General features: G+C 41.2%; 4 protein-coding genes across 5 annotated transcripts; 3 read left to right on the top strand and 1 right to left on the bottom strand.

Moving 5' to 3' along the window:
* Positions 1–289: 289 nt before the first annotated feature.
* On the top strand, positions 290–13,103 carry letm2 (leucine zipper-EF-hand containing transmembrane protein 2). Its single transcript, XM_035638986.2, has 11 exons — positions 290–556; positions 1,658–1,726; positions 3,113–3,635; positions 5,961–6,104; positions 7,111–7,254; positions 7,712–7,915; positions 8,192–8,311; positions 8,395–8,514; positions 9,139–9,237; positions 10,147–10,215; positions 11,008–13,103. Exons 2-11 carry the CDS (start codon positions 1,680–1,682, stop codon positions 11,062–11,064), a joined length of 1,527 nt encoding a protein of 508 aa, XP_035494879.2. The 5' UTR covers positions 290–556; positions 1,658–1,679; the 3' UTR covers positions 11,065–13,103.
* Positions 13,104–14,085: 982 nt separating this feature from the next.
* On the top strand, positions 14,086–16,938 carry LOC118313749. Its single transcript, XM_035639502.2, has 2 exons — positions 14,086–14,374; positions 15,108–16,938. Exon 2 carries the CDS (start codon positions 15,115–15,117, stop codon positions 16,579–16,581), a length of 1,467 nt encoding a protein of 488 aa, XP_035495395.1. The 5' UTR covers positions 14,086–14,374; positions 15,108–15,114; the 3' UTR covers positions 16,582–16,938.
* Positions 16,939–18,493: 1,555 nt separating this feature from the next.
* On the top strand, positions 18,494–21,811 carry LOC118313750. Of its 2 annotated transcripts, none has more exons than XM_035639504.2 (2): positions 18,494–18,683; positions 19,907–21,811. In XM_035639504.2, exons 1-2 carry the CDS (start codon positions 18,658–18,660, stop codon positions 21,099–21,101), a joined length of 1,221 nt encoding a protein of 406 aa, XP_035495397.2. In that variant the 5' UTR covers positions 18,494–18,657; the 3' UTR covers positions 21,102–21,811. The 2 variants fall into 2 exon arrangements, with proteins under 2 accessions (XP_035495397.2, XP_035495396.2); XM_035639503.2 differs by having other exon boundaries at positions 18,496–18,660.
* Positions 21,812–22,874: 1,063 nt separating this feature from the next.
* On the bottom strand, positions 22,875–26,947 carry LOC118313752 (glycine-rich cell wall structural protein 2-like). Its single transcript, XM_035639510.2, has 2 exons — positions 26,602–26,947; positions 22,875–24,174 (listed from the first exon to the last, which is right to left on the bottom strand). The coding sequence occupies exon 2, from the start codon at positions 24,157–24,159 to the stop codon at positions 23,632–23,634; it is 528 nt and encodes a 175-aa protein (XP_035495403.1). The 5' UTR covers positions 24,160–24,174; positions 26,602–26,947; the 3' UTR covers positions 22,875–23,631.
* Between the last annotated feature and the right edge of the window lie 131 nt (positions 26,948–27,078).

Raw genomic sequence — 27,078 nt, forward strand, 5'->3', positions numbered from 1 at the left:
TTTTCCAATTTTTTTTGCTCCGAATAAAATGCATAAGAAGATGATCAGCTTCGAAGGACTGAAAGCTCAGGGTTAAACCTGAAGTTACCTCTGTTCTGTTAGTCTTTTTTTAAACTATGTTGAAACTGCTTCGGGACCAGTAACAGAAGGAAGGTGCTTGAGTTTCGGTTTACGACCACTTGTAATGAAAAGTAGCCGGGGTGTTGTTTTTTTTAAGCCGCCGAGTGGTTGATCTTGTCAAAAATAGACGATCTTTGACGTGTTCGCGCAGCCACATTCGCGCATGTGCAGGGTGACCTTCGCGTGCAGCACTGGGCTGTGTACACTGAGCGGACGATACCGTCATCACTTCCAACACGACAACCCTCAGGACCGGTGGGAAAAAAAACGACGAACCCACCGTAAATGGGTTTAACACCACTTCGGTCGTTACGTTCGTCGCTCCGGTTTCCCTCGACCCATTGTTGTGGAGGGATTATAGTGTTCACGTCTCGCCGAGAAGCCTTTGGACCCCCAGACAGCAGCGGCAGCCATAGCTCGGTCCTCGACGCCAGAGGTGCGTGCGCTTCCATTTCAGTGGCTAGCTTAGCTTAGCTTAGCCAGCAGCAAGCTAGGCGAACAGGCTAACTTGCTAGGCTATCGCAGTATAGTTGTTAGATTGACGCTAATGTTGCACCGATAATGTTCAATTGGTTTTCGTTTAGACTATTCACACATGACATTTTTCCCCCCACCATTGGTTGTAGGTCACTTCAATATTTCATTTGGCATTTACATGGTTAGCTCACGTTAGTGGAAATATACCGAAATGCTGTGGTGTTCCTCACGACTTTAATCTTATGTTAGGTCCATTTAATAGTCGTCAATTTAGTTGTTTACATAACCCGAGTGGGGAAGCTTGAGTCACATTTGCTATGGGTTTGTTGTGCGTGCCCGTGTGTGTGTGTTTGTGTGTGTGTGTGTGGGGGGGGGGATAACGCCGATACTCGGACCCGATAAGTATTTCACGTGTCAGACAAGTAACACGTGTGTTGTTACATAATGTCAACCTGTAATGATCTCAGTGTTGATATCTTGGGCAGGATTCTGGGTTCGTGGTTCTTTCAAGCTGGTTTGTAATTAACTTGAACTGTTAAATGTAAACCTAAAGAAGGGCAGTTAGCTTGGCATCTGGCTGAATCATAAACAGGACGTTTTAAAGTTCAAATAGCGCATGTGTAGATACGATCATGATTTTAGATGAGTTCCATGCTGATGTCTGAAGATACAGTTTCGATCTGTTGGTGGTGATTGTTCTTGTACTAAATAGTGTGAAATTCAACCTTCACTTTAATGTTATAGTGCACAGTTTTGCAAGAATCAGCCATGATCGATCGTCAAACTGCTTCAATGAACCAAATTAGCAGGGTTAAAATTAAACGAGGTTATTTCAGTCTGATTACAACTTATTAACCTGGTTTAGTCCAGATAGGTCCCTGTTGTGTGCATGTTAATGTTTTGTAATATTATTTTATCCACACTGAGATTACTTGGTCAGTGGTGAGTGTATTTTTCCAGTTAGCTGGTAGCTGCACCATGTGAATGACCTGTAATTTGACACCTGCATGCTCTCTCTCTCCCCCTCTCTCACCCCCCCTCCCCTCCTGTGCCTTAACAGAATACTGTAATCTTCCCCGGCAATGGCGGCCTTTAGTCACCAGGTGATCTCTGCAGTCACAAGATCGAGGTAAATTAGCAGCACATGGCCACACTTGTCTGCATGAAAGAGCAGATCGGGCCACGCAAAACAGGCCTGATCCCACTCAGGTTGACGAAATGCACAGGTAGATATTTTTCACTGACAGTAATTACAGGCTCCTGGGGGCAGTCAATGCTCAGGGGAATCAAAAGTACAGAATGGCTTTTTTTTTTACATAGTGCCTGTTGCATTGAAACCTTTTCAGTGAATCCCATGACTCCAGTCACACATGTAAGATTAGAAAGTGGGCTGCCAGAATTGAACATATTACCACAGTGAAACAACATGACGGCCCAGTTTTAAGTGGCAGACCCTTTTTGTGACCTTACTTTTTGTAGCCTATATGGTCATATTTGGCAAACTGTTTGTATTGCTGTCAGTTTACAAAGTCCACACAGTGTATGTCAGTCCAGACAGCAGTTTATATATAGTTTCAACTGCGTATAATAGGTGAACTGTTCTCAGGTTGTGTTTGAATTTGTTGCTATTTAGTGCCAGACTACAGGTGGATACGTTTTCACAAGAAATACTTTACAACTATAGAAAAAAACTATATTTTGATAAAACATTGTATTGATGTGTAAGTTAGTGTCACTAAATCAGCTTCCCTTAAAGATTTGCTTGTTATCTCATTAATAGTTCAATTATGTTTTCAATCAGCTTATAATTAATATTGCCTTGTCACTGCTGTGTTATGATACACTAATAATACACCCATTTTATATTTTCTGTTCATAATTGGTTGCAGGTTGAGTAGATGTTTTGGTTTGGATTTTTTTTCTACCATTTAAAAAAAACACCAACTTTTTTTTCATAATCAATCACATTTAAATTTTCTTTGCCTGCTATGCATCTCCACGCTGTTACTGTATTATTGACTTGTAGTACTTTACCTCCTCGCCAATTTTCATTAAATCATTAGAGCATCAAAGACATAGGAAGAACAAGTGACATAAGTGTACATGGGTTGTTTTGCTTACACTTTTTTGAGATGGACCAGGTTAAAAAAAAGTCAACATTTATCTGAGCCTAAGACGATTCCTTAAAATATCTTGCTTTATCCAAACAATTTACAGTTTGTAATGATTTTAAAATGGTGAAAAGTCTAAATCCTCAAATTGGAGAAGCTGCAAGTAGAGGGTGTTTGGTATTTTTGCTTAAACATTATTTAAACAACTAATTGATTATCAAAATAGTTGTTGACAGCTCACTTTACGATGGTGTGCAAAATGACAGATAATTTCTTTGTTGATCTACTAATCATCTGATACACATTTCTGCACTGCACATGCACTTTCCATAGTTTTTTCTGTGGATGTTTTCTTACAGAATATTATGTAATAACTAACCAGTTTTTCTTTTCAATGTCAACAGGGGATCATATTTGCTATCCAAGAGGCACAGCTGCTCCTCTCTGTCTCTTAAAGCCTATCTCCACGTAGACCCTACCCGCCATGTCCTGTCCTCATTCCCACTCAGGCATTCCCGCTATGGCTACCCCCACTGTTACAGAGGCCACACCCTCAGACACGGCCAGTGCCCCGCCCTGCTCGCCCATTCTCTACACAGCTCAGGTGTTTGGCTCCAGGATATAAAGCAAGAAGACACTAAGGCCCCACGGGCTGCTGCCCAAGAAGCTTCTTCTGGGATTAAAAATGACTCCACTGTGTCCACTGCGCCCCAGTCTCAACCGCCAGCATCTACCACCACAGCGGCCGCCGTTCCTCCGGTGCAGGAGAGGGCAGTCGTGAAAAAGTCTCTGTATCAGAGGGTTGTGGACGAGTTGAAGCATTACTACAATGGCTTCCGGTTACTTGGCATTGACATTACGATTGCAGGCAGGATGGTGTGGAGGCTTTTACACGGACAACTGCTCTCACGCAGGGAGAGGAGAAGGGTGAGAGAAGTTTCATGTATATCATGTTATATGATGATTTAGGTTTTTTCATTTTAAAGTGTCTATTTTATCTTCAGCTGTGCAATGTCAAGCAGGGCTGTGTAGTATGAACAAAATGTCATATCTTGATATACAGTATGTCATTTATTTTTAGATGGCAATCCACATATCTTTAAAGCCCATGTTCTGTGCAGTCAATAAATTAATAGTTTGGATAACTCAGGAAACTCCCATTTCGGGACAGTGTAAATTGGGGCCAAAAACTTTGGAGACGTAATAGGCAATTGCAATCTCTTCTTCTCAACATCTAAGTCTGGGGTTTGTTTTAAGCCGTCCACTGCACTCATGTGCCTCTCATCTGTAGACTCTCCATACTGTTTGACATCTTGAGTAGGTGGTGAAAGAGGTTAATGATGTTTGAATTTTGTATTTGGAATTATCTTTTTTTGTCATGTTTGTTCTCTTCCATATTAGTTTGTGTTGCCTTCAAGCACACAGACTTGCCTCCATCCTTGTTGGGTGTAACATCGCTAAATGGCACGATAAAACTTATTGCTGTTAAGAATGAGCTTTTTGCTACACAACAAAGCAGCAGATGGAGATTACATGAAGGATAGGCATTTTTCTATGGTAAATGGTAATTGTGCTATATATTTATATAACGGTTTTAGTGTTATTGACCACTCAAAGTGCTTTACAGGACAAGTCACATTCCCCCATTCACACACAGCCTGAAGAGTAATCAGAGGCAATTTAGGGTTAAGTGTCGTGGACACATCGGCATGTGGACTAGGGGAAGCTTGAATCAAACCGACGACCTTCGGGTTAGTGGATGACCGACCTTACCCCCTGATCCACAGCCACCCGTTGTTGTATTGCACAGCCTCAATGATGGGCTCTGGGAATTTACACACAGTATTTATTTCATTTTGTTTACAAAAACTAAGGCCACAGAGACAGAAGACACTGAAAATACCATTGCAGAGGTGAAACATTAACTCCCCATCCACATTATCAGGTACACCTGTACAATTAAAGGCAATCCAATACAATAGCTCTGTCTCAGATTCTACATTTAGGAGGATTATTTTTGCCTTTTCTTTTGATGCTGTCTGAGAATTCCACTATATGTTTTTTGTGGAGGTCATAGTTAGTGATGGTGTTTTTTTACGAAAACTAAAATGATTCCCATTAATTACCTAGACTGTGCAGCTGTCCATAGTCTTAATTTATCCAGCCACAGTTTCATATTGAACCCACTTTTCTTTAACACTTCTCATAGTAACATAAAACAATCTTTAACTAGATGTTTTGTGCCGTTGGTTCATTGTAGAGCTGTGTGCAGGGCTACTTCCCTGCTGTGGCTCCTGCACAATCTTTCAAACAGACACATTGACCCATCCGTAACAGTCCGACTGACTGGCAGCACTGGGAGTTATCAAAACATAAACACATTTTCGCCGTCCTGTCCTCTGCAGCCAGAACTCGTCATAACATGGTAGTTTCTGCTTTGAATACCATGACGGGCATGTAGTTCTCAGCTACACCTACCCTCTCTGTGATCAACAATCAACCCGTCAATGTAGGTCAGGTTTATTCTGTTATCATTATTATTAATGTTATTGTGCTATCCTATCTAGCTAAAGATATGGTGCTGTTCAAAGATGTGGACATCGTTTGATTTAAGACACATTGTAGATGCACTGTTTAATCCACTGGTCACTCTCCGTTGTTGAATATCCTGAAGTGTTTACTTGCTCACAACGTCGAGCAGTTCCACTGTGAGTTAAATGCCTAATTCTCACCCTTAAATACTTTGTCAGTTACAGGATTTACTATGCAACCTATGAAACTGGGATCTGATCAGATGACGTTGTCAGCTGAGTCCTGAGTCTTGGTTGTGATGTGGTTGCGAGAACAAAAGGGTTCATAAATGTAAATGGTAGAGTGATTATGATAAGAGGCTTTTTTTAATCTTATGAGAACTTTCCTGCACCTATGCAATTTTTAGATGCTACTTCTGTTGCCTCAGGTAGAGAAGACATGTTACAACATTAAAAAAGGTCATACTCTTGATGACTGACATGGTTGATGTTTCTGTCTGTCTGTCTGTCTGTCTGTCTGTCTGTCTGTCTGTCTGTCTGTCTGTCTGTCTGTCTGTCTGTGTGTGTGTGTGTGTGCGTGCGTGCGTGCGTGCGCGCGCGCGCTATTTTAGATGAAGCTTCAGCAAAGGAGCTGTAATGGATCTTGCCTGGCTTGAGCGCCATGGTGTGAACACTGTGCACGTTTTGTTTACATTTGCTATGTTCTTCGTTGTGTCTACAGCTGATGAGGACGTGTGCTGACCTGTTCCGTCTGGTGCCCTTCATGGTGTTCATCATTGTTCCTTTCATGGAGTTTCTTCTTCCCGTCTTCCTCAAACTCTTCCCGGAGATGTTGCCCTCCACTTTTGAAACGGAGACCAAAAAGGCATGTGGCATGTACACACAGACACAAACACACACACCCTGCCGCCTGATTGACCTGCCACAGGGTTCATCATGATTATGTAACTTGTGACATGTGCCTGTGTCTGCTTAACCAAGAACCTTTGCCCATGCAGGCAGCTGACTTTGTCTAATCAGGGCAATTTACTTGGGGAGCTGTGACTTAAATAACATGCAAATATGCTTCATAAGCACTGTTCCTAATCTTTCAAAACAATATTGATTGGTAAAAAATAATAATTATTATAATAATTCATTTTAACTTCAACTCTCCTTTAGCCAAAAAAACAGCAGGTTTCTGTATTTGGTCCAGTCTACCTATCAGATCTGATCCCTGGATGTCCTGGAGCACGGCTGAGTGATTCACAGTTATGCTCACATGCTCCTTGACTGAACAAGGAAGTTCAGCTTCTGAACTATTGACTGAAGAATGAAAAAAAAGAAGGCATTTTGTGGTTGTAGATAATTATACAGAGTCAAAAACAAGGCGGAAGGTACCATAGAGAAATTTTTATATTTTGTTATTTATTGTCCACTAAATGATCTGTCGTGAGCCAAAAGCAAACATTTTTTTACAATGAAATGTATGTGAATCACTGAATAATTAAAATAGTTGTTTCATCAAACATTGATTAATAACTGTCTCTTTTAAATTAAAATATCTTTTCAGTGCAAGAGAAGACAAATGATTCAGTGCCAAATATGAAAGAATTATAACAGAAAAAGTTAAACAGGAAAACATGAACAATAGTCCTGAATAACAAGACAACCTGCAATCCAAACAACACATTGAATCACATTTCTATTTTAATATTTTTAATTACGGCAAGTTATACATTTTGAATTTAAACCTAAACTGGAATATTGAACCGTAGAACAATTATGTACTGAAGTGGAGAAACCCTAATGCATCACACTTGCTGTATTTGAAGAACAGTATATATATATATTTCAAGCTAACATGTGTCTCCTCCCTCCTCGTCATGCAGGAGGAGAAGCAGAAGAAGGGTCTGGCTGCGAAGCTGGAACTTGCCAAGTTTCTCCAGGAGACCATCGCTGAGATGGCCCGAAGAAATAAGGCTAAGGCTCAGACGGAGGATGAAACGCAGCAATTCTCCACATACGTTCAAAAGGTAAACTACATCGGAGGTAACTCCTAATTTCTCGTCAGTCCGTAGAGTCAGTGGAAGTCCATGCAACACATTCTACACAGCTCATGTTTTTTTTAATCAATATTGGATTTCGTTTTCTGTTCTGTGTTGTTATTAAGTTTTAACTGTTGCCAGCTAAGAGTTTAAAAAGTGACTAGAGTCTGAAACACAGGTTTGATTATAATTGCGAGTCTAAGATGCATACAGGATCTTCCATGTTTAAAAAAAAAAAGACAGCACCAGTGAGGAGAAACGTTTTGAGAGTAAGGGAGCAGAGCATCTTTTACATTTTTCAGTTAGATAAAATTTGATGTTTTGGAACTTGAGATTTGATTTGTGCCGTCCTATATCCAAGTAAGGTCTGAACTCCAGAGTTCAGATCTCCAGCTCCAGAGTAATGGTTGATGCCGAGTGAGTGACATCTGTGCGTCCTTGTCAGGTCCGGGGCACCGGCGAGCAGCCCACCACGAAGGACATCGTCCGGTTTTCGAAGCTGTTTGAGGACGAACTGACGCTGGAGCACCTGGAGCGCCCCCAGCTGGTGGCTCTGTGCAAACTGCTGGAGCTGCAGCCCATCGGCACCAACAACTTACTCCGTTTTCAGCTGATGATGCAGCTCAGGACCATTAAATCAGACGACGAGGTGAGACGGATGACTGAGACTCAACAGCTTTGCATAGAAACCGCCGACGTGATTTTAAGTGTCACACCACCCCATTCTCTAAATGATAACAGTTTTGTGATTTATTAACCAACTAGTTTCCTGTTTCCACAAATTTAAGTCAAAGTTTAGTAGAGTTTGAAAATTGATTGTTGGTATAATACATCATTGCCCACAAAACTACTAGAATGTTTTAACCTCTGGCACTTTTTTGAAATTAATTTCAGATTCTATTTTTTAAACTTCCCTCTATCTCAGATGATCGCAGCAGAAGGTGTGGCAGCTATGAGTGTGTCAGAATTACAGGCAGCTTGTCGTAGTCGTGGGATGAGGTCTCTGGGTCTCACCACTGATCAGCTACGTCAGCAGATGCAGCAGGTGAGCAACCGAATGACACTGTGAGGCAAACCTCTTGTCTTGTTGATCATCTCCTTTTAATAAATGGTCTTCTCTCCCATCAGTGGTTGGACCTGCACCTGAAGGAGAACGTTCCTCCATCACTGCTGCTGCTCTCCAGAGCCATGTACCTGACTGAAATCAAACCAAAACCCCCCATCATCCCACCTGTTCCCAAACTAGAGGTTGGACAACAGTTCAAAACCCAAAGATACTATCAGTTACTATCATATATGACAAGACATGCACCAGATTTGAACATGGGAATGATTGGACAAGTAAATATTTGTCATTTTGCCTTTGAAATGACAGCAATTCAATGAGCAGATTCAGATTGTGGATTCATTTAATTTAACAGACGAATCATTCATCATCATCAGCTCCATTAGTAAACATAAACCTTTAAGGTTATCTGCGGATAATTTCTTTCACAAAGGTTTAAAATATTTTCCCCCCGCTGGTAGTGTTATCAGTTACAAAATATGTTTGTATGTGATTTTAGCAAAAAAGGGCTGGAAAATCTCCAGCACTTGTTCTCGACCTTTGTAAAATTATTATGTGGACCTTAGTTGACTTCCAAACTGCTTGTTAATGCTCTCACATGTTAAGCTTGAAAATTTTAGGAGAGCAAAGAGAAACTTTCCCTCTTTAGTGGACGAGTGTCCAGGCATCCAAACGAAAGTAATAATAAGCACACCACATTTGAACTAATACAGTCACTGAAGAAGTAATAAACTAGATCATATGGTCATTTGTCGGATGCAGTCTTTTCATCAGATGTTTGTTGTTATTTTTTGTTGTTGTTGCAGAAAACGACTCCTCCCCCGATGGAGAATACAGGAGCAAGTACACCATCAGTCAGTACTGACATGTTGGCAGACCCTGCTCTCATCATCAAAGACAGATCGGTCAGTGCACTGAAATACAGCCGCCACCACACTCGCGCAGCAGCAGCAGCAGCAGCAGCAGTATGAGTATACGCTTTGCTGCAGTGACTACATCGAACAAACGATTTATATTATATGTTTCAATTCATTTAGAATTGAAACACAGAAGCATATGAAATCCAGTCCAGATTTATTAATTCATAGCATCACAGAAATACAAAGATGAGATAGTGTTCTTTTTTTGGGTATAAATACCAGTTATTTACCAGTTTCAAAGCAAATTGTGTTATTTTTTATATTTTTTAATTTTTCTATTGGACAGAAAATTCTCCAGGTTCCATAAGACATAGTTTAACATTCAGGAAATTACTCTTATTTGCTGTCTTGACTTTTGCTCGCTTCATCCAGTTGTGGTATTGTACTAAGCTAAGCCTATGGCTGCTACCAGAAGCTCTATATTTCTGTAGAGAGTGAGAGATTTATCAAGCTTCACGCCTGCACAGTTTCATATAGCGTCAAAACTAACAATTATTATATTATTATAAATATTGGTTACAATTTCTCAGCCCAAGGAGAGGTATTCCAATGTCTTGTTTAATCTACAAACAGTCCAAGTATACAGTCATATACAGTATGACAGAGAGAAGTATTAAATGCTCACATTTGAGAAGATGGGAACAGCAACTTGCTTGAAAAATGACAAACATTTTAAAGGAAGATTGATTTTTAAGCATGAGTCGTAAACATTTTCTTTAAACTAACTAGACTATTTAAAACACACTGGATTGTCTATACACCGGAAACAGGCTGAGGCTTTTCATGTCACAGGAACAGACAAATCAATATTAATAAACATTAAGTCTGTTGGGGGAGTTGTGCAGACTCCTGCTGGATCCCTTCATGCTATTTTCTTTTTGATCTTTGTTGTAGGTGGAGGAGTTGAGAGACAAGGCTCCTGTACTGTCGGACAAACCTCTGACGCCGGCCGAAGTCCTTCAGGTGAGCGTCCGCTGGTGTTTAGCCACAGAAACCAGTTTGTGTGGAATTTGCTGCCACAGAATCCAGTTAGTTCTTCCTGGCTTTGATCTCCCTAATAGGCTAATCTCTCATAGATGGACACAGCTATTCTTGTGGGCATAAAGTCCCTGAATACAATGGGTTAAGTATAGACAATGGTTGGACATGTGTTCAGTGTATATCAATAGGAGAAACGAGTTTGACAGAGTAACTGTTTCAGGCAGCTAGGAACTGATCAACAGCACGTTACTGTGGGTTTTTTAAAAATAGCTGATAAATATAGACCTGTCACTGTTACACTGGCTTCTAAGTGAGTTCCTTTTTTTAAATAAACCAACCGATCATTTGAAGAGATACTACATGACATCAGATATCATTTGAAGCATTTTATCGTGGTTTAAAAGATAGGCAACACAAGTTGGTTTCTTACTTTTACTCTCTCGTCCTCACTTGATTGGCTTTTCTGTCTTTAAGACGACCGAGGCAGATCTGTAATGTAACTCTTGAAACTAAAGTTTCCTTCCCTTATATATAAGGGTGCGTTTTTTCTTCAGTGTGGAAGTTTGAGGACACGGGACAATGATTTTTTTCTTGCTTTTATTTTAAAAACACAAATACAATAATGACATTTATTTCATTATCTGTTAAATAATATTTATATTCTGCCGTCGGCTGAGAGGCACAAGCTGTTTTCAGACATGAACTCTGGCCGCAATTTCAAAAGGGAAATACTGGATATTGTGGTGAAACTAATTTGTGTGACCTCTTCCACAGGCTAAAGCAGCAACAGAGGTGTCACAGAAGAGCAAGATGAGTGCCAACGGTGTGTAAAGAGGAGCAGGAGCCACTGGACTGAAGGGTGGATGGACCTTCACAGACCTGTGTCCTCGGTGGGGAGTGAGGGAGCCACTGGCGGTTTATATTTCAGTATCCAAAAATTATTTAAAGGCGCCTCTATAAAATAGTAGAGAGCGGCAGAGAGAATGTTTCTGGCATCCGATAACAGCAGATCACTCATCTGGGAGTTCCCGTTGGCTTCTCACCCCTCTCTCTGTTGACGACCAGGAAAGGTCTGCTGCCTCTTCTGCCTCATCTCAGCAGCAGCGTATTCAGACCCTCAGTCCCTCGACGTTCACTTTTGTGCACTCCGTTCTCAGTAACTCTCCATTAGAGCTGGACGAACCAGCCCGGAACCTCATTGGACTCGCAGCCCGCTGACGTCATGATTTTTTTTGACCTAATGTCCAAGAAGAACCTATAAACCGCCCATGGCTGTCGCATTCGATGGTGTCTATTCACAGTATAGACGGTCTCCTCTTCCGCCTGTAAATTTGTAAATTTGTTGTACAATTTTCCCTCCGTCTTATAACGCACAAATGGCGTTGTACAGTTTGTTATGCAAAGGCCTAATGTCTCTTGTTTTGAGTTTTTCCTCTTTTAGCAGTTTTATTTTGTTTTATTTGCAAACATTTTAAGCTCCTGTTCAGGATGAAAGATAACTTATCCAGTTTCTGCTGAACGCGCTGACACCAGGACACGTCATAGTCTCATTTAGCCAGCAGGTGGCACAGCAGATCTGGACCGGCCTCCGATCACAGTAACAGTGTCGTTTCTCGCTGCTTAAGTTAGCAAATGAAGACTGGGATGTTATCAAGAGAGTGGTCACTCCTTTAACCCAGAGGTGACTTGTAAATTGCAGTCTGGACCCACCAGTTAACCACTGAATGGACAATCTGAAGGAAAAAAAGGACATTTTATTTTGCATCTACGGTGTATGAATTGTGTTTTAAGACTAATGCGAAGATTTCTCTAATCTAAAAAGAGTAAATGCTTGATATTATTAAGATATATTACTAATGTGGGAGAGAAGCTTAAACACTGAAGCCACAAATGAGATTAATGATATTTCTGGTATTGTGGCACTAAAAGAGGAAAATGTGTAGCATTATAACTGACTCGCCCAAGCTCTCACTAATACTGTATGTGACCCTACAAGTTGTATTGGAAGGTTTACCGCATAGATGTGTACTGTGCAAATACATTTTTGTGTGTTTTGTACCCCGCCCCCCCCCCCCTTATTCATTTGACATTGTTGGAGTACAGTAACTCATTTCATTGCAGCTGGATAGAAGTTTTTTTCCTCATTGCTATTTATCCGTAGGCACCCGCCAGAGGTGGATGCCATAGATGAAAGGATATTTTTAAAGCACACCGATGCTACTGCTAATGAAGATTTATATTATTAGTATTACATATGTGCCTAGGGTTAAAGGGCGATTGGGGTTTGTGTTTGCATTTTTTCATCAAAGAACAGAGTTTGTCAGTTTGCACTTTGATCATTCACATCAGTGAGTTTAAAATCGCCCTGTTGCACCTTTTTTTTTTTTCTTAAGTGGAATGTCTCATTTCCTCTTCCCATTTGATCCCAGTTCAAATCCAAACGAATGCTTCCTTCATAATCACCAGTGGTGATACTGATGGAAAATGGTCACATCATCATTCATGCAGCTTTTATAGCAGAAACAAATTGTGCTTTTTAAAGGGTGACTTGACACCAGGCTCTGTTTCAGCCCATGTTCACCTCTGACAGCAGCCAGCATCACTCTGTGTGTTTAACAACTGTTTTGAAGTGCATTTTCAATTTGGACATGAAAACAAACCCGTCACCGAACTTAACACAGTGTATGTCTGACCTGGGACCTCTGGGTCCCGCAGATGTTCGTCTATTCTTTAACGACACGTGTCATTGATCTGTTGAGAACGATGTCGTGTTGACTTGATCTGGCAGGCTTCCTGATTTGATGATGTTTGATGACTGTAGTACTGTGTACTGCATGATTAAAAGATTGCACAGCAAATAAGCAATGGTAGTAACTTGCCTGGATTCATATTTTACCACTCAGTCTGAAAAGGATGTTACTTCCTGCCCCAATTATTGGACAGGATGCATTATTATGCAATTTTCCAAAGGAATCTCTCTCATGGAAAAGTGTTTGTTTCCCTTTCATTCATCAGCATTATATAGTTTGTTTATGGATGTTGTGCCCGTCAGGAAACTGTTGGTACCTGCTGCTATCGCAGATGGTTCCACGCATCACTGCCATCAAGGACGACTTGTCCTCTTGTCACAGGCTCGTTTTTTGTTCAGCTGCAAACTTTCACTGTGGCCTGGTGCGTCATTACATCACCCTGCATTCAGTGTGTGCATCACTTCATCATGACATGACGAGTCAGTGTTGGGGGCTGAATGAAAACAGGAATCCACAAGATTAAAAACCATGAAACCCTTCACAGTCATGTCCTAATTGAAGTGGCCTGGGTGGCGTATGTGTGCGTGCGTATATGTGTATATGCATGTAAATGCATGCGGGTGTGTGTGTATATATATCTATAGATATATAGATATATATATGTAGAGCCCAACCGATAATGATATTTGGAAGTACAAGATTCCCGATACCCACACAATGGCCGATATATTTATTTTTTAAATATGTCAATGATTCCTAAGATGGAGTTATCAAACCTTTATGAAAAAGACATATAGTTGAGGCTGATATTTTAATTAATCATCAACTTTATCATAAATAACTTTAAATTGAGAAATCAAATAATGTAATGGAAACAAATGCACATTTAAAGGCTCAAATCAGTTGTCTGATACCGAAATGTCTGTGAAAGGCTAATATTGACCGATATATCGGTCGGGCTCCATAAATATGATATGTATGCATTTGTATGTACATATGTGTACATTATATATGCATATGTGTACATATAAATGTATTTCTGTGAAAATATATAGATTTTCATGGAGAGATGTGTGTGTGTTAAGATAACGCCACCTCTGCCAACACCATTGATTAGTCACCACCTAAATATGAAATAGATCTAATCATTGGCCCAATAACACTAAAAGGGGCGTCTACATTATATTTTGTTCACTTTACTTTCTCTTCTTGTAGTGAAGTATTCGTGTGGTGTGGTGTTGCTACTTTTACTCAAGCAAATGAATCTTGCGTCACTGGTGTAAAGATAGAGATTTACCCGCGGAAGGGGGAGTGGGAGTGGGGGCGGTCACAGGAAGTGTGGGACCTACGTGATCTACAGAAAGAAACCACGGTGTTGTCGACAGGTCAAGGTCAGTTGTGTTGATGAGTTTTCATCGATCAGACTTTATGTCATGTACGTAACTGTTTTTGGTGTTGTCTGACAATACTTTTTACAGTGCGACATGAAAACCCCCTCCCGCTGGGTTTGTATGATTGTGACATTATTTCAGGAATGTACTCTTACCTAGTAAATATGTACTTCTGCTTGAATCTAGGTGGTCGTGGGTGCTCTCATGCACAAAGTATTGGAAATAACTGATTACAAGAAAGTAAAATTTTACCGTCTGCATGAACTCAGTCTGAAGAGCCTGAGCTATTTTCAGCCTCGCATCTATTTCAGACCCACAGCTTCATGTTGATCACATGGGCTGAAACAGATGGTGCATGGATTATGTGGCATATATCAATTGATTGATAAGTTGAAAGAGAGAAGGAAATCAACTGCTCAATATGTATCTTTCAAACATTTGCTGGTTTTCTCCAAAAAAGGAACCAGTAATAAGAGTGTCCTTTCTTGAAAATATAGAGATGTGGCAATGCGTTCTACATTTACATTTCTATTAATTAGTGGTGGATATTAGTGTGCGCGTGTGTGTGTGCGCGCGCGCTCAGCAATTCACTAGAAATTTGTGAATTTAGCTGTTTCCAGAAAGACAGCTCTTTACAGAGACAATGCTTTTTAAGGATAAGGCCATTTTCCCCAGTCATGATTTCACTACGTCATGTTCTCTTTACGTTTCTTCCTCTTGCTCCTCTCTGCAGTGCAAAGATGAAGCTGACTGTTATGACCGCATTATGTCTGCTCCTTCTTTTGAATATCAGTTTTTCGCTGGCCAAGAAAAGCATTGGGCTTGGTAAGAGAATCAATCTATTTAAGAAGACACCCAAAATAAAAACCAATCTGGGAACCAAGCCTAAGACTAAACAACAGTTCAACCAAGGAGGTTACCCCCAGCAACCAGGCAACCAACCAGTCAGACCTGGGGGTTACCCCAACCAAGGAGGTTACCCCCAGCAACCTGGCAACCAACCAGTCAGACCTGGGGGTTACCCCAACCAAGGAGGTTACCCCCAGCAACCAGGCAACCAACCATTCAGACCTGGGGGTTACCCCAACCAAGGAGGTTACCCCCAGCAACCAGGCAACCAACCATTCAGACCTTGGAGTTACCCAAACCAAGGTGGATACCCAGCAGGGGGCTATCCAGCTGGTGGTTACCCAGTAGGGGGCTATCCATATGGAGGTTATGGTGGTTATGGTGGTCATGGAGGTTACCCAGGTGGATACTATAACTATAACCCACATAACAACATCATGAGCCCTCGCTATGGAGGGAGCTATGGATATGGGGGCTACGGTGGTGGGGGCGGCTCTCCCTTTTCCCACTCAGTTCAGGCAATGGGTGTGTTTCCCCAAGATAAATCCAGGGGTTTTGGGCGCGGCGCAGTAATGGCTGCGGCTGGAGGGGCGATGGCAGGCATGGCCCTGGGTTACGGACTAGGGAGGTTCCCTCGTCCTCCCTTCCACTTCCACAGCCCGCAGGAGGAGTACTACTACAACCACTACATGTACAGGAAATATGGTGTCAAGTCCACTGATACCAACGATTATGGCAGAGACTACAGGTACGTCCAACCCACTTTGACCTACGACCGCTACATGGACTCGTGCATGAAGAGGACAGACCTTCTGCCTGTGGTGAATCAAAAGTCAAAAAACAAACCAGCTGCCACCACCACCACCACCACCGCAACTACAACAACCACCACGACTACTTCCATTACCACCACAACTACTGCTGCCCCATCTACTGGCATTGGCAGCAACACAACAAGGAGTAACGGCACTGCAACAGAGAACTCCTCGACCTCTGCACCTTCAACTCGCCGCCCTCTTAATGAGTCTGAAGCCGGGCCTTCACCTCCAGCTTCACAGGCCATCAGAAGGGCTGCTACTGATGATGGTGATGATGGTGATGATGATGATGATGATGATGATGATACAGTCAGCATTGTGGAGATCGGTTACCCGGCACTGATCAGACAGATGAAGGTCAGGAGATGTTTGGAGCTGTACATGGTTTACTCTGAAAAGTATTTGAACAAAAGGAAGGAGCCCAGCCCCAACGACGGGGCCCTGGGACTGGAGATGCTGGGCCTCCGAAGGTTTTTGTCAGTGATCACCAGTATCGTACTGGCGCTGCTGAACAGCAACAAGTTAACACTGCTACACTAAGGCCTTTATTAGTAGGGAAAGCGAGGGAGAGACTGGGTTGTAAAAAAAAAAGAAAGAAGCTTAACTTAGTGCTAATTTCATGTAAATTGGCATCCAAGCGAAAATGGTGAGCATGGTAAATATTCGGAGCTTGTTTGCAACTTTTTTTTTTATTATTAGTGCATTAAGGGGTGCTGATGTTGGGGGACTGTCTGATTTGAAGGCATTCCAAAAGAGGGAAGTAATGACTATTATATTGAATAATAATAATTTAGAGTATATTTTAATCAAGAGGTTTTATATCGTGAGCATAAGTGAGTATTTGTGATGATCATATTTTCAACATCTATTAAAGCTAACTTGACCTTTTCACAATCATCATGTGAATGATTGTCATTAAACCAGAGTGCTGCTTGATTTTTAACCTTGACATATGATCTCTGCTGGTACTAAATCCTAAGTGTGTTGTGTAATCAATGCAAAGAAAATGTGCGTTGATGTATTGAGTGTTTTGTCTCCTCAATCTGTTTGTAGCTTGTGATTGCAAAAAGTGCTCAGTACATCTAATGTACTTAATCTGAACTGAATTCAGAAAAGATTGAGTGATCGATCACCGAAAGGTTTTCAGTGTTGGACTTCTAATAGCCAGCAGGTGGAATCATCTGCATAATCGGAGTCCTCTGTCCTTGTACTCCTAAAAGCAACCACAAGCTCTTTCTCATTTATTCTTTCAGAGCTCAACTAGCACTAATGAAACGTTTGCATTCGCTGCTTTTACCAAAATACCACAATGCTGCCTAAAAATGAATGAAAGGGACATTTTGTTTAATGAAACAGGCACTTAGTTTAAAATACAACCTTTTTGATCCTTGAAGAACTGTTATTTTATGACACTGGTATCTAAAGACTTTTGATAACATGGCGTAGAACCATCTCTCTCTGTATGATGATAAGAAATTACAGTACACTGACCTGGAAATCTTCCCAAAATGACATCAAACATCTGGAGGCAGACAAGTGTGGCATGAATAGTTTTATCATTGCATTCTTGATTAGTATCGGATATTAGGGCCTTTTTCTGATTGAAGAAACATTCAGCTAGTTCTTTTTATATAAAAGTAGCAATAGCACAACAATACCAAAACTTAAAAAATACATGTGACAAGTAAACACATAAAAGTAAAGTATTGCCTATTTAAGCCCCCCCCCACACACTTTTCAAGCTTTTATTCACAGTTTAATTAATGTTTATACCACACTATAATGCAGTTGTAAAAGGAAATTGGGTTGTGTTTAATGTACAGTATTTGTCAACAATAATAACTTCTTCTATCACAGCTGTGTTTTACTATATTTTCATTGATGCTCTGTTAACGCAGCAGCCTCCACTCACAGGCTTCTACAGGAGGAGTCTGCTTGCAACTACTTTACAATCTGTTATAAACCATTTAAGTGTTTACATACTGCTTAGATATGGCTTTACAGTGCTATACAGGACATAAAGACAAGTCTTACAATTGCCAGCACTTATTCACCTTGAGGAAATGTATCATGATTATTTTATTTTATATTCTTGCATCATATTCTAAAAGTTTTTTTATGTTATCAAAGTAACTACTCCTATTTACAATTGAAAATGCTAAAACGACATCAGGTCCTTTAAAGTGGAAATTAAAGTGTGTGCAACAGCTGAACATTTAGTGGGAGAAAAAAATTATACATAATATAAAGAAATATATAATATTTTATAACATATACAATTTTTTACACAAGTTAATTTTGAATCAGCATTTTTACTTATAATTAGGTCATTTTTTGGTACTTTTTTCTTCCACCGCTGGTGATTTTCCACATGAAGTCATCGTCGCTCGGTTTGAAGAGCTGGGAGGTGTGCCAAATAAAGCCCCGCCCCCTCCGTCCTCTGTTTCTAGGCGACCCAAGTCCCTTGCTCGCGCGGCTTTACGTCACGTGGAACCAACCAGGTTCCAAAAGATACTAATAGATAAACAAATAAGGGTTCACGTCGATACTCCGGCGGTTAGTCACGTAGCACAAGTGAATCTAAATAGGTCCACTCACGAAACGGAGCCGTCACACATGGTAAGACTGGTGCTTTATTTGAAGTAAGTCCACCATTTTCCAACATTAATGATGATTTAAGGCTCGCATTGGGTCAGTGTCAGTGGGTGAACTGCAAATACCTGTCACCGTTTTATAAGAACAACAGCTCACGACAGACGTTATGAGCGGATATCACGGCCTGTCGTGAGCTATTGCTTTTACAAAACGGTCACAAGTAATGACGAAATGAAAATAGTAGACACATCACACTCGGAATTGTTTATTTCGTCAAATACAGCTTCTTGTTTTTTAACGAATACAAAAAAAAGTAGTCCCTCCTGGCTGCCTGCACAGTGCGCGGCGGTTGCTATGCAACACACCGTAGCGCTCCTCAGAGGGAAGGCTACGAGACGGAGCTCGGTCCGGCGGCAGGTCGAGTGGACAGGCTGCAGTGGGCCGCAGCCCCTCGTCAAAGCTACAACCACTCAACCTTCACCGTGTGCCTTGAGCTCCCGTACGTCTCCTCAACTTCACTTCGTCGCTACTCACGTCTCCTCACGTCGTTACTTCCTCAGTCGCGGAGTGATTCGACGTCATAGCCGTTGTATACGCTCATTAGCTCAAATCCAGCGATATGATTGGTTCATAGGTTAAGAGCAGTGATACAATAAGCGTATATAAAGGCTATGACGTCGAATCTGTTTGCACAGTTGTTGTTAGATACAATTAATAGAGAGAAGTTAACAGAGGACCTGGTTAATTCAATACAGTGCAGGTAGAAGACCTGGTTAACTCAATACAGTACAGGTAGAGGACCTGGTTAACTCCATACAGTACAGGTAGAAGACCTGGTTAACTCAATACAGTACAGGTAGAGGACCTGGTTAACTCAATACATTACAGGTAGAGGACCTGGTTAACTCAATACAGTACAGGTAGAGGACCTGGTTAACTCAATACAGTACAGGTAGAGGACCTGGTTAACTCAATACAGTGCAGGTAGAAGACCTGGTTAACTCAATACAGTACAGGTAGAGGACCTGGTTAACTCAATACAGTACAGGTTGCTCTGTTGTTCCCAGTATTCTCAGCTCAATGAAACTTGAATTAGGTGCATGTTCCTATATGTACAAGTTGCTTTGAGCTACAGGAATTTCACCGTTCAGGAAAAGGCGGAGAGCTGTGTTAAAATGGACAAAACAACATTTAAAGGGTAAAATTATACAATTTAAGTATTATGCCATATTCCCAATTTTCCCTTTTCTGTCCCCGACCCTCCCTACAGTGCGAAGATGAAGCTGGACTCATTATCTGTGCTGTGTCTGTCACTCATTTTGTTTCACACCCATTCTTCGCTGGCTAAGAGAGGCGGCGGTGGTGGCGGCGGCAAATTCTTCGGCAAAAATATGTTTCCTGCATGGATGCGAGGCAGCGGCCACAGAAATAATCAGGGCTCCAGATTTAAGGGTTGGGGACCCAAACAGTCTGGACAAAACAACCAAGGAGGCAACCCGCCGCAGTCAGGCAGACCTGGGTATCCTCTGGCAAGTTACCCGCGGCAGCAGGGTGGCGTCTACCATAACCAGTATCCAGCACAGGGCTCCCCATATGGAGGAGGTTATGGTGTTTATCCAGGTACATATATCAACCAAAACCCAAACAACAAAGTCCTGAGCCCTCACTATGGAGGCAGCTATGGATATGGGGGATACGGTGGTGGGGGCGGCTCTCCCTTTTCCCACTCAGTTCAGGCAATGGGTTTGTATCCCCAAGATAAATCCAGGGGTTTTGGGCGCGGTGCAGTAATGTCAGTGGCTGGAGGGGCGATGGCAGGCATGGCCCTGGGTTACGGACTAGGGAGGTTCCCTCGTCCTCACTTCCACTTCAACCGCCCCGAGGAGGAGTACTACTACAACTACTACATGTACAGGAAATATGGCGTCAGGTCCACTGATACCAACGATTATGGCAGAGACTACAGGTACGACCAACCCACTTTGACCTACGACCGCTTCATGGACTCGTGCATGAAGAGGACAGACCTTCTGCCTGAGGTGAATCAAAAGCCAAGAAACAAACCAGCTGCCGCCGCCGCCACCACAACTGCTGTTGTGATAGAGACCAACAGCACTGCGGCAGAGAACTCCTCCACCTCCTCAACGCAGCCTGAGGCCGGCCCTGTGCCTCCAGCCTCGCAGGCGGTCAGTGACGCTGAGGACGAGGGTGTTGACGCTGAGGACGACGACGACACAGTCAGCATTGTGGAGATCGGCTATCCGGCACTGATTGAGCAGCTGAAGGCCCGGAGGTGTCTGGAGCTCTACATGGTTTACTCTGAAAAGTACCTGAAGAGGCAGACGGGAGGGGCGCAGGGGCCGGAGATGGGCCTGCCAGGTCTTTTGGTAGTGGTCACCACCGGTACTCTACTGACGCTGCTGAACAGCAACGTGCTAACTCTGCAGCGCCTAGGCCTTCATTAACAGGGAACGTGAAGAGGGATGCGTTTAAAGAATTGAACTAAATGGAAAGTGATTCAGGGAGTGGAGGAACCTCTCACGATAAAATTCAGCTTCCATGCTTGTTTTCTTTTGAAGGAAGCAGTTGAATGGAAGAGGTAACAGTGAAGAGCCACACAAACTGCACATCCCTTCTCCTCTTCCTCTTCTGAAAGAGAGAGGGTCCAGTAACTGTACTCTGACACTGAGGATTGTGATGGTGGTGATGTTATTGTGCATTTAAATTTATTCAACGTGCTCTCTGCCATAGAAATGAAGAGTGGCACTTGCTCATATTTCTGTCTTTGCAATCTTTCCCTTTTTTATATGTATCTATCTATTCAAGTCTCACTGTCAGCACAGAGCACCTTAATATATATGAATATTTCCATGTGTACTGCCTCTGCTCTGCTTTGCATATTGTATATTTTCTTGTATATTTTTAAAAATGTGTGCCTGCCTCCTTTTTGTCTTCTTGTTTTTCCAGTATTCCGCCTTTTTTCCTGTCTCTGGAGGAGCTTGTGATTCCAGAGGAACCCTCAAGTGTAAGACTCATGATCTAATTTGTTGATCTCTTGTTGTTTTGCATCATCAAGTTTATGGTCACCAAGCCTGGATATTGAGATTTGTGCGTAAAGATTTGTTCAATAATTTTTGTATTTATAGAAGCTGATTAAAAAACAATTGAAATGTAAGTGTGGAGTTTTATTTGCAATTAAAGAGTTCATATTTAAAATGTCTTGACAGAAAAAACAACACCCTTTTTTCTACCAAACGTTATTCAAGAACCAGGTTTCATGTGACCATGTAGAATAATTTGATACTGCTGACACTTCACATCCGAATGAGCTTTTTATTGCAATCTATGCAAAAAGTAAACAAATGTGATCTGTTTATCTGTACAATAAAAACAGTTTGTGTAAATGCTACATGTCTTCATGTGGAACTCGGACGTCATGTGCATGATATTTGGCGCTCAAGTGGTAAAACCTTGAGAACGCCGCTGCTCGACAACGGCATTGTGGAGGCCGCAGAGAGGCTAATGCTTCGGCAAGTCAGCTGGTCACATTGTAGGACAGACAAAGGCATAATGACACAGAGAAAAAGAAGAGGCCAAATTGAATATCAACATCATCTTCTGACATTATTTTATTACAATGACAAAATCTATAAGACTAAAAATTACAATATATCAACTTACTATCCAATGGAAAAGTGAACTTCTGCAACCTTTGCCTTTTCTGAAAGTGTCAGCAAACATGTCACGACTCGTGAACCTGGAGTTTTCAGAAATGTTCCAGGGTTGTGGATTCCTATAGGAGTGGAGCCAAAGTCCTCTCCTTGACTATAAATAAGTCAAACCAGGAGAAGCCTCACCGTAACACCAGCATTTAGATTTTTCTGTTTATAAAGGCCACTTCCTTCACTCTGAATTTCACAGTGCAATTTAAAACTAAACCCTAATTACAACAAACACTTTTTTATATAGATTAACAGTACAACAATGGACAATTGTTTAAAAAAAACAATTACCTTTGATGTGTTGTCAGATGTAGTTTATGTAATCTGGTGTCTGGTTGTGAATGGATCTGAAAATGTGCGACACATTTGTAAACAACAGTGAAGTTAAGATAATCTGGGTGAGTTTCTTTTCGGGGAGGTGGGATGAATATTTTAAATGTGTCATTCATTATTGACATGTTAACATATGTTCTCTCACCACGATGTAGACAATAAAAACAAAAATCCACAGAAATGTTTGTTCTAAGTAATTTTTTTTATTTGTATAACAATATTAAACAATTTGCTGTTTTACATAAAAATCTACAAAATGGCATAAAACATTAAGTTTATTTGGTAAAGTATTCACATATACAAGCAATGTCCTGGAGATGTAACAAAAATGCAGAGGAAACTATGTGAATCAATAGAGAAAAATAATTTAGTTATGATTAAAATCGACTGAAAAATTGCATTTGTCATATGAAGCTGCTCTTAAACTCTGGTCCTGCCATGATATCTTGAGGTAGACTTAACGTGATAAAACACATCTAATTTATTCCTACACAGTTTGTTTATGGATAATATACAGTGATCCATCACTAAAACAATCAACAACATCATCATCATCATCACCATCATCATCATCACCGCAATCATCAAAAGTATAAAAAGACTGGACACATTAGAAGGAGGAATAGTGGGATAATACAGTGCAGATTCAATTAGCTACAGGAAGTGTTTCCTCTGTTCGTCACCTGCAGACTGAAGCGTGACGTCACACTGACGTGTTGCAGGGGTTATGATGGGTCAAACTCCTCTTCCGGTCTGCATGGAGAGTCACTGGAGTGCCGGTGGAACAACTTGGCCAAATCTTTTCATCTTTCAAGGGTCATGTTTTATGGTCACATGAAAACTTAGAGCCAAAAAAAATAGTCCTCTTCACTGCCGGGTCTTGGATTATTTTTTGGTCTGGGTTCTTTGTATGTTGAAGCTCTCAGCTCCGTCTCCAGCTCTACACGACCGCCACCCAGTGGCCCATCAGCAGGGACACCAGGGAGCCGATAACAACGATGATGCTGTTGTAGATGGGGCCACTGGATGCTCCGACGTAGTACTCCATATCCCCAGAGCCCTCTGACTCGTAGCCAGGCCTGGGGCCATAGCCACCACCACCACCTCCATATCGTGGGTTGCCATAACCCCCTCCATAACCTCCATAACCACCATATCCCCCATATCCCCCGTATCCTCCGCCATACCCTGGGCGGCTCAAGGCAGATCCGAGCATTGCTCCTCCTATGGCGCCGGCTGCAGCCGCCCCTGCTACTTTTCCTGCACTGGGCCCACTGGATGCTGGTCTGTAGGCCTGGCCGCCTCCGCCGCCCCAGCCCCGGCTGTAGCCTCCTCCGCCTCGACCAAAGCCGCCACCCCCGCCTCGACCGAAGCCGCCACCACGCCGGGCCTCGGAGCCGGGCAGTAGTGTGGCAATGAGCAGCAGGCAAAGGGCCACTGTGAGGGGGATGTTCTGCAGGCCCAACATTATTTTTTTTTTATCCTGCCAAAATAAAGACAAAAGCAAACATCGTTGAGATTAGGTCACTGGAGAGTATTGAGCTCTGTCTAACCAAACAGAAAGACTTGATGTGTTTTCTGTTGTTCAGATAAGTTCAGTTGCATGTTCTGAAATGATCAGCTGACTCTGGACAGTGATGGAAGAAGAACATTTGGGTAGTTTAATGTATAAAAATGCATATTTTGAGAAGATCTTTCTGTAAAAAAAATCTTAAGTTTCAAAGTAATTACAAAATACAGCTGTCAAATCAGTGTGGGACTACCTGGGGTAAAAATGAGAATATCACAATTTTGCCCCACTATGTGCTTGGTTGTTCTCTTGGATCTGTGGCTGGAGCTCTGCTGGTTCCTCCCAGATCACGGCTGGTGACTGTTTGAGCCCCATCCCGCTCGGACAGTCAACATCCTCAAATCTCTTTTTAACAAATCACTAAGCTTTTATGCAAGTTTGACATATATTGTTTTATTCTCAAAGTGTAACCTCATTTTATTCTCCTCTGTTTTTATGTTCTTTTATTTCACATTTTCTGTGAAGCACTTTGTAATCTTGTTAAAAGTGCTGTATGAATAAAAGTTGAAATGCAGCACTAAATGGATGTACTCAAGTAAAGCTTGAGTGCTTCAGGATTGTACTTCACTCAAGTACTTAAGTAGATGTACTTAGTAGTATTTCCACCACTGGTTCATGCGGTCACACAGAAACTGACTGACGAAATGTTCCCTTCGCAGCTTTAGTCCTGCTGCGTTGTATTTTTACATCCCTGGTAAATTAAGAGCAGGACAGATCACAGCTCCTAATCCAGCTTTGACTAACACATCTTACACAAGCATCTTACACGCAATGTAACACTGCGGCTGACCTGGGATCAGATAGCTTTCATAATCTCTAATGCCCTTAATTAGGATCTGCTACAGGCAATGTGGACGAGCGCTTCTTCAATAACCACAGCGCTGATGGATAACCAATTGTTGTTTGCATTGAATAAACGTTCAATCAATTATTGACACTGACCCAAAGAAACAATGAACTATTTATACGAAACTAAGGAAATTAGAGCCTTGAGATATTGAAGCTAGATTTAATATAACAACAAACATATCACAATATCTAGACTGGAAAACAAATATGTGTGGGGGAAAAAAGTTAATGTATTTAAACAATAAATCCTTATTAAACTATATAGTTTTGCATACAGTATGTGTCATGAATATATACAGAAACATACATTATACAATAATAATATTTTTTAATGAAATGTAGTTATGAGTTATGTCACGAGACCTAGCTTTCTAGGCCATGTGAAATAGTCAGTACGTTACATAAGTTATTCAACCCACAACAAGGAAATTATTTATAATAATTATAAGTCATTATAGAGTAAATTATAACTTGAATATCGTGACTTGTTATTTTCATAGAAAATTTGGTTGATTAAAAAAATCACTTTGGTAAAAATGACAAACAATTCAAATGTGCGACAACTATTGAAATGAAAACATGCTGTGCTGAACATTTAAAATTTCACTTTTACTTTTTTCTTCCATATTTTGCAGACAACTTTTTTTTCGAACAACTAATTGGAATAATTAATTTTAGGACTCTACACTGGTGGAAACTTTATTTAGTGAAGAAATGTATTTATGTACCATTTTGACATTCTTTCAAAGCCACTTTATACTTTTACTACACTTCTTAGGAAACATTGTGCTTTTTTTCAACAGCTTTAGTTTCAAATTACCTCTCTGAATGAAGTTGTAATTTTTCACAACTTATGATGAATTATTATAGATTAAAGTACGCTGAAAATAACACATTCTGCTTCATGAGCACTTCGAAAAAAATTATATAAGATAATTATATTTTATCTTACATTTTTAAGTACATTCTGTTACAAATATTTCTTCGCTTTTACATAAACAACATTTTAAATGCGACTTCAACTTGTAATGGAGTATTATTCATAGTGAGGTATTATCAGTTTTATTCATGTAAACAATTTAAATACTCCCCCCCCCACCACGCTGTGTTCCCAGTGAGCAGCGTGACATCATTTGCTCTGCCGTCAACAAACTGTATACAGACTAATCTGTTTCCTCTTAAAAGATGAGTTGAGCTATAATTACACTGGGTCACTTATTTTGAGAATAATCCAGAAACTCTCAGATATAGTGTCTACAGTTGCCACACACTCACAGAGAAGAGGAAACTTTTCATTTATGAATGTGATTGAATTCGGAAGCCGACTGATCTGCTCCCCAGTGTGTTAACTTCTTATTAAAATAACATTACATAACTTCAAGGGAAATACACCGACAAAAACAACAAAGAAAATAAGGAACCGAGTTTCAACCTGCTTAAAAACCTTCAGACGAGTTTATATAAAAAAAATAATTCTTAGAATAAACTCACCTGTTGAGTGTGGAAATGATGCGTCGGCTCAGGTGAGGCTCTTCCTCCACAAAGAGTGTGTTTGCAGCTCAGACTCCTCGGACGGTCTGTGGACGTGTGTTCCAGGACCAGGCTGTTATCCTCCAGACAATCTCTATCAGGTGGACTGGATCACTTAGACTCACCCCTGCTCATTGGCTGAGTGAGAGTACAGTAAGCTGCTGTACCATCGACATCACACATAAATACCTGCGTGCGTGTGTGTGCTTCTAATTTTGTCTGAATTATTCAACCGCCCACTGAGTGAATAAACCAAAACACGTAAACAAGGTTCCTCCCGAAGCTTCGACTACGACAAATGTTATATCTCCTCTGTCTGGAGCAGAATTGTTATTACATCATTTTAAATTATACAAGATTTAAACATCGTTACATAACAGGCTTTTCACCCACTGACCTGAACCAGGCAGAAGACGATTACAGATACATATATTTATA

This window comes from Scophthalmus maximus, chromosome 19 (assembly GCF_022379125.1).
Source record: "Scophthalmus maximus strain ysfricsl-2021 chromosome 19, ASM2237912v1, whole genome shotgun sequence".
NCBI classification, from domain to species: domain Eukaryota; kingdom Metazoa; phylum Chordata; class Actinopteri; order Pleuronectiformes; family Scophthalmidae; genus Scophthalmus; species Scophthalmus maximus.

What these genes read in the sequence shown, in the direction of transcription:
- LOC118313752 (XM_035639510.2), bottom strand. Translation starts at nt 24,159, where the DNA reads ATGTTGGGCCTGCAGAACATCCCCCTCACAGTGGCCCTTTGCCTGCTG.
- LOC118313750 (XM_035639504.2), top strand. Translation starts at nt 18,658, where the DNA reads ATGGTAAGACTGGTGCTTTATTTGAA. An exon ending in AGACTGGTGCTTTATTTGAA is followed by an intron (nt 18,684 to 19,906) that starts GTAAGTCCACCA and finishes CCCTCCCTACAG; the next exon opens with TGCGAAGATGAAGCTGGACT.
- LOC118313749 (XM_035639502.2), top strand. Translation starts at nt 15,115, where the DNA reads ATGAAGCTGACTGTTATGACCGCATTATGTCTGCTCCTTCTTTTGAAT.
- letm2 (XM_035638986.2), top strand. Translation starts at nt 1,680, where the DNA reads ATGGCGGCCTTTAGTCACCAGGTGATCTCTGCAGTCACAAGATCGAG. An exon ending in TTGAAACGGAGACCAAAAAG is followed by an intron (nt 6,105 to 7,110) that starts GCATGTGGCATG and finishes CTCGTCATGCAG; the next exon opens with GAGGAGAAGCAGAAGAAGGG. An exon ending in CCATTAAATCAGACGACGAG is followed by an intron (nt 7,916 to 8,191) that starts GTGAGACGGATG and finishes CCTCTATCTCAG; the next exon opens with ATGATCGCAGCAGAAGGTGT.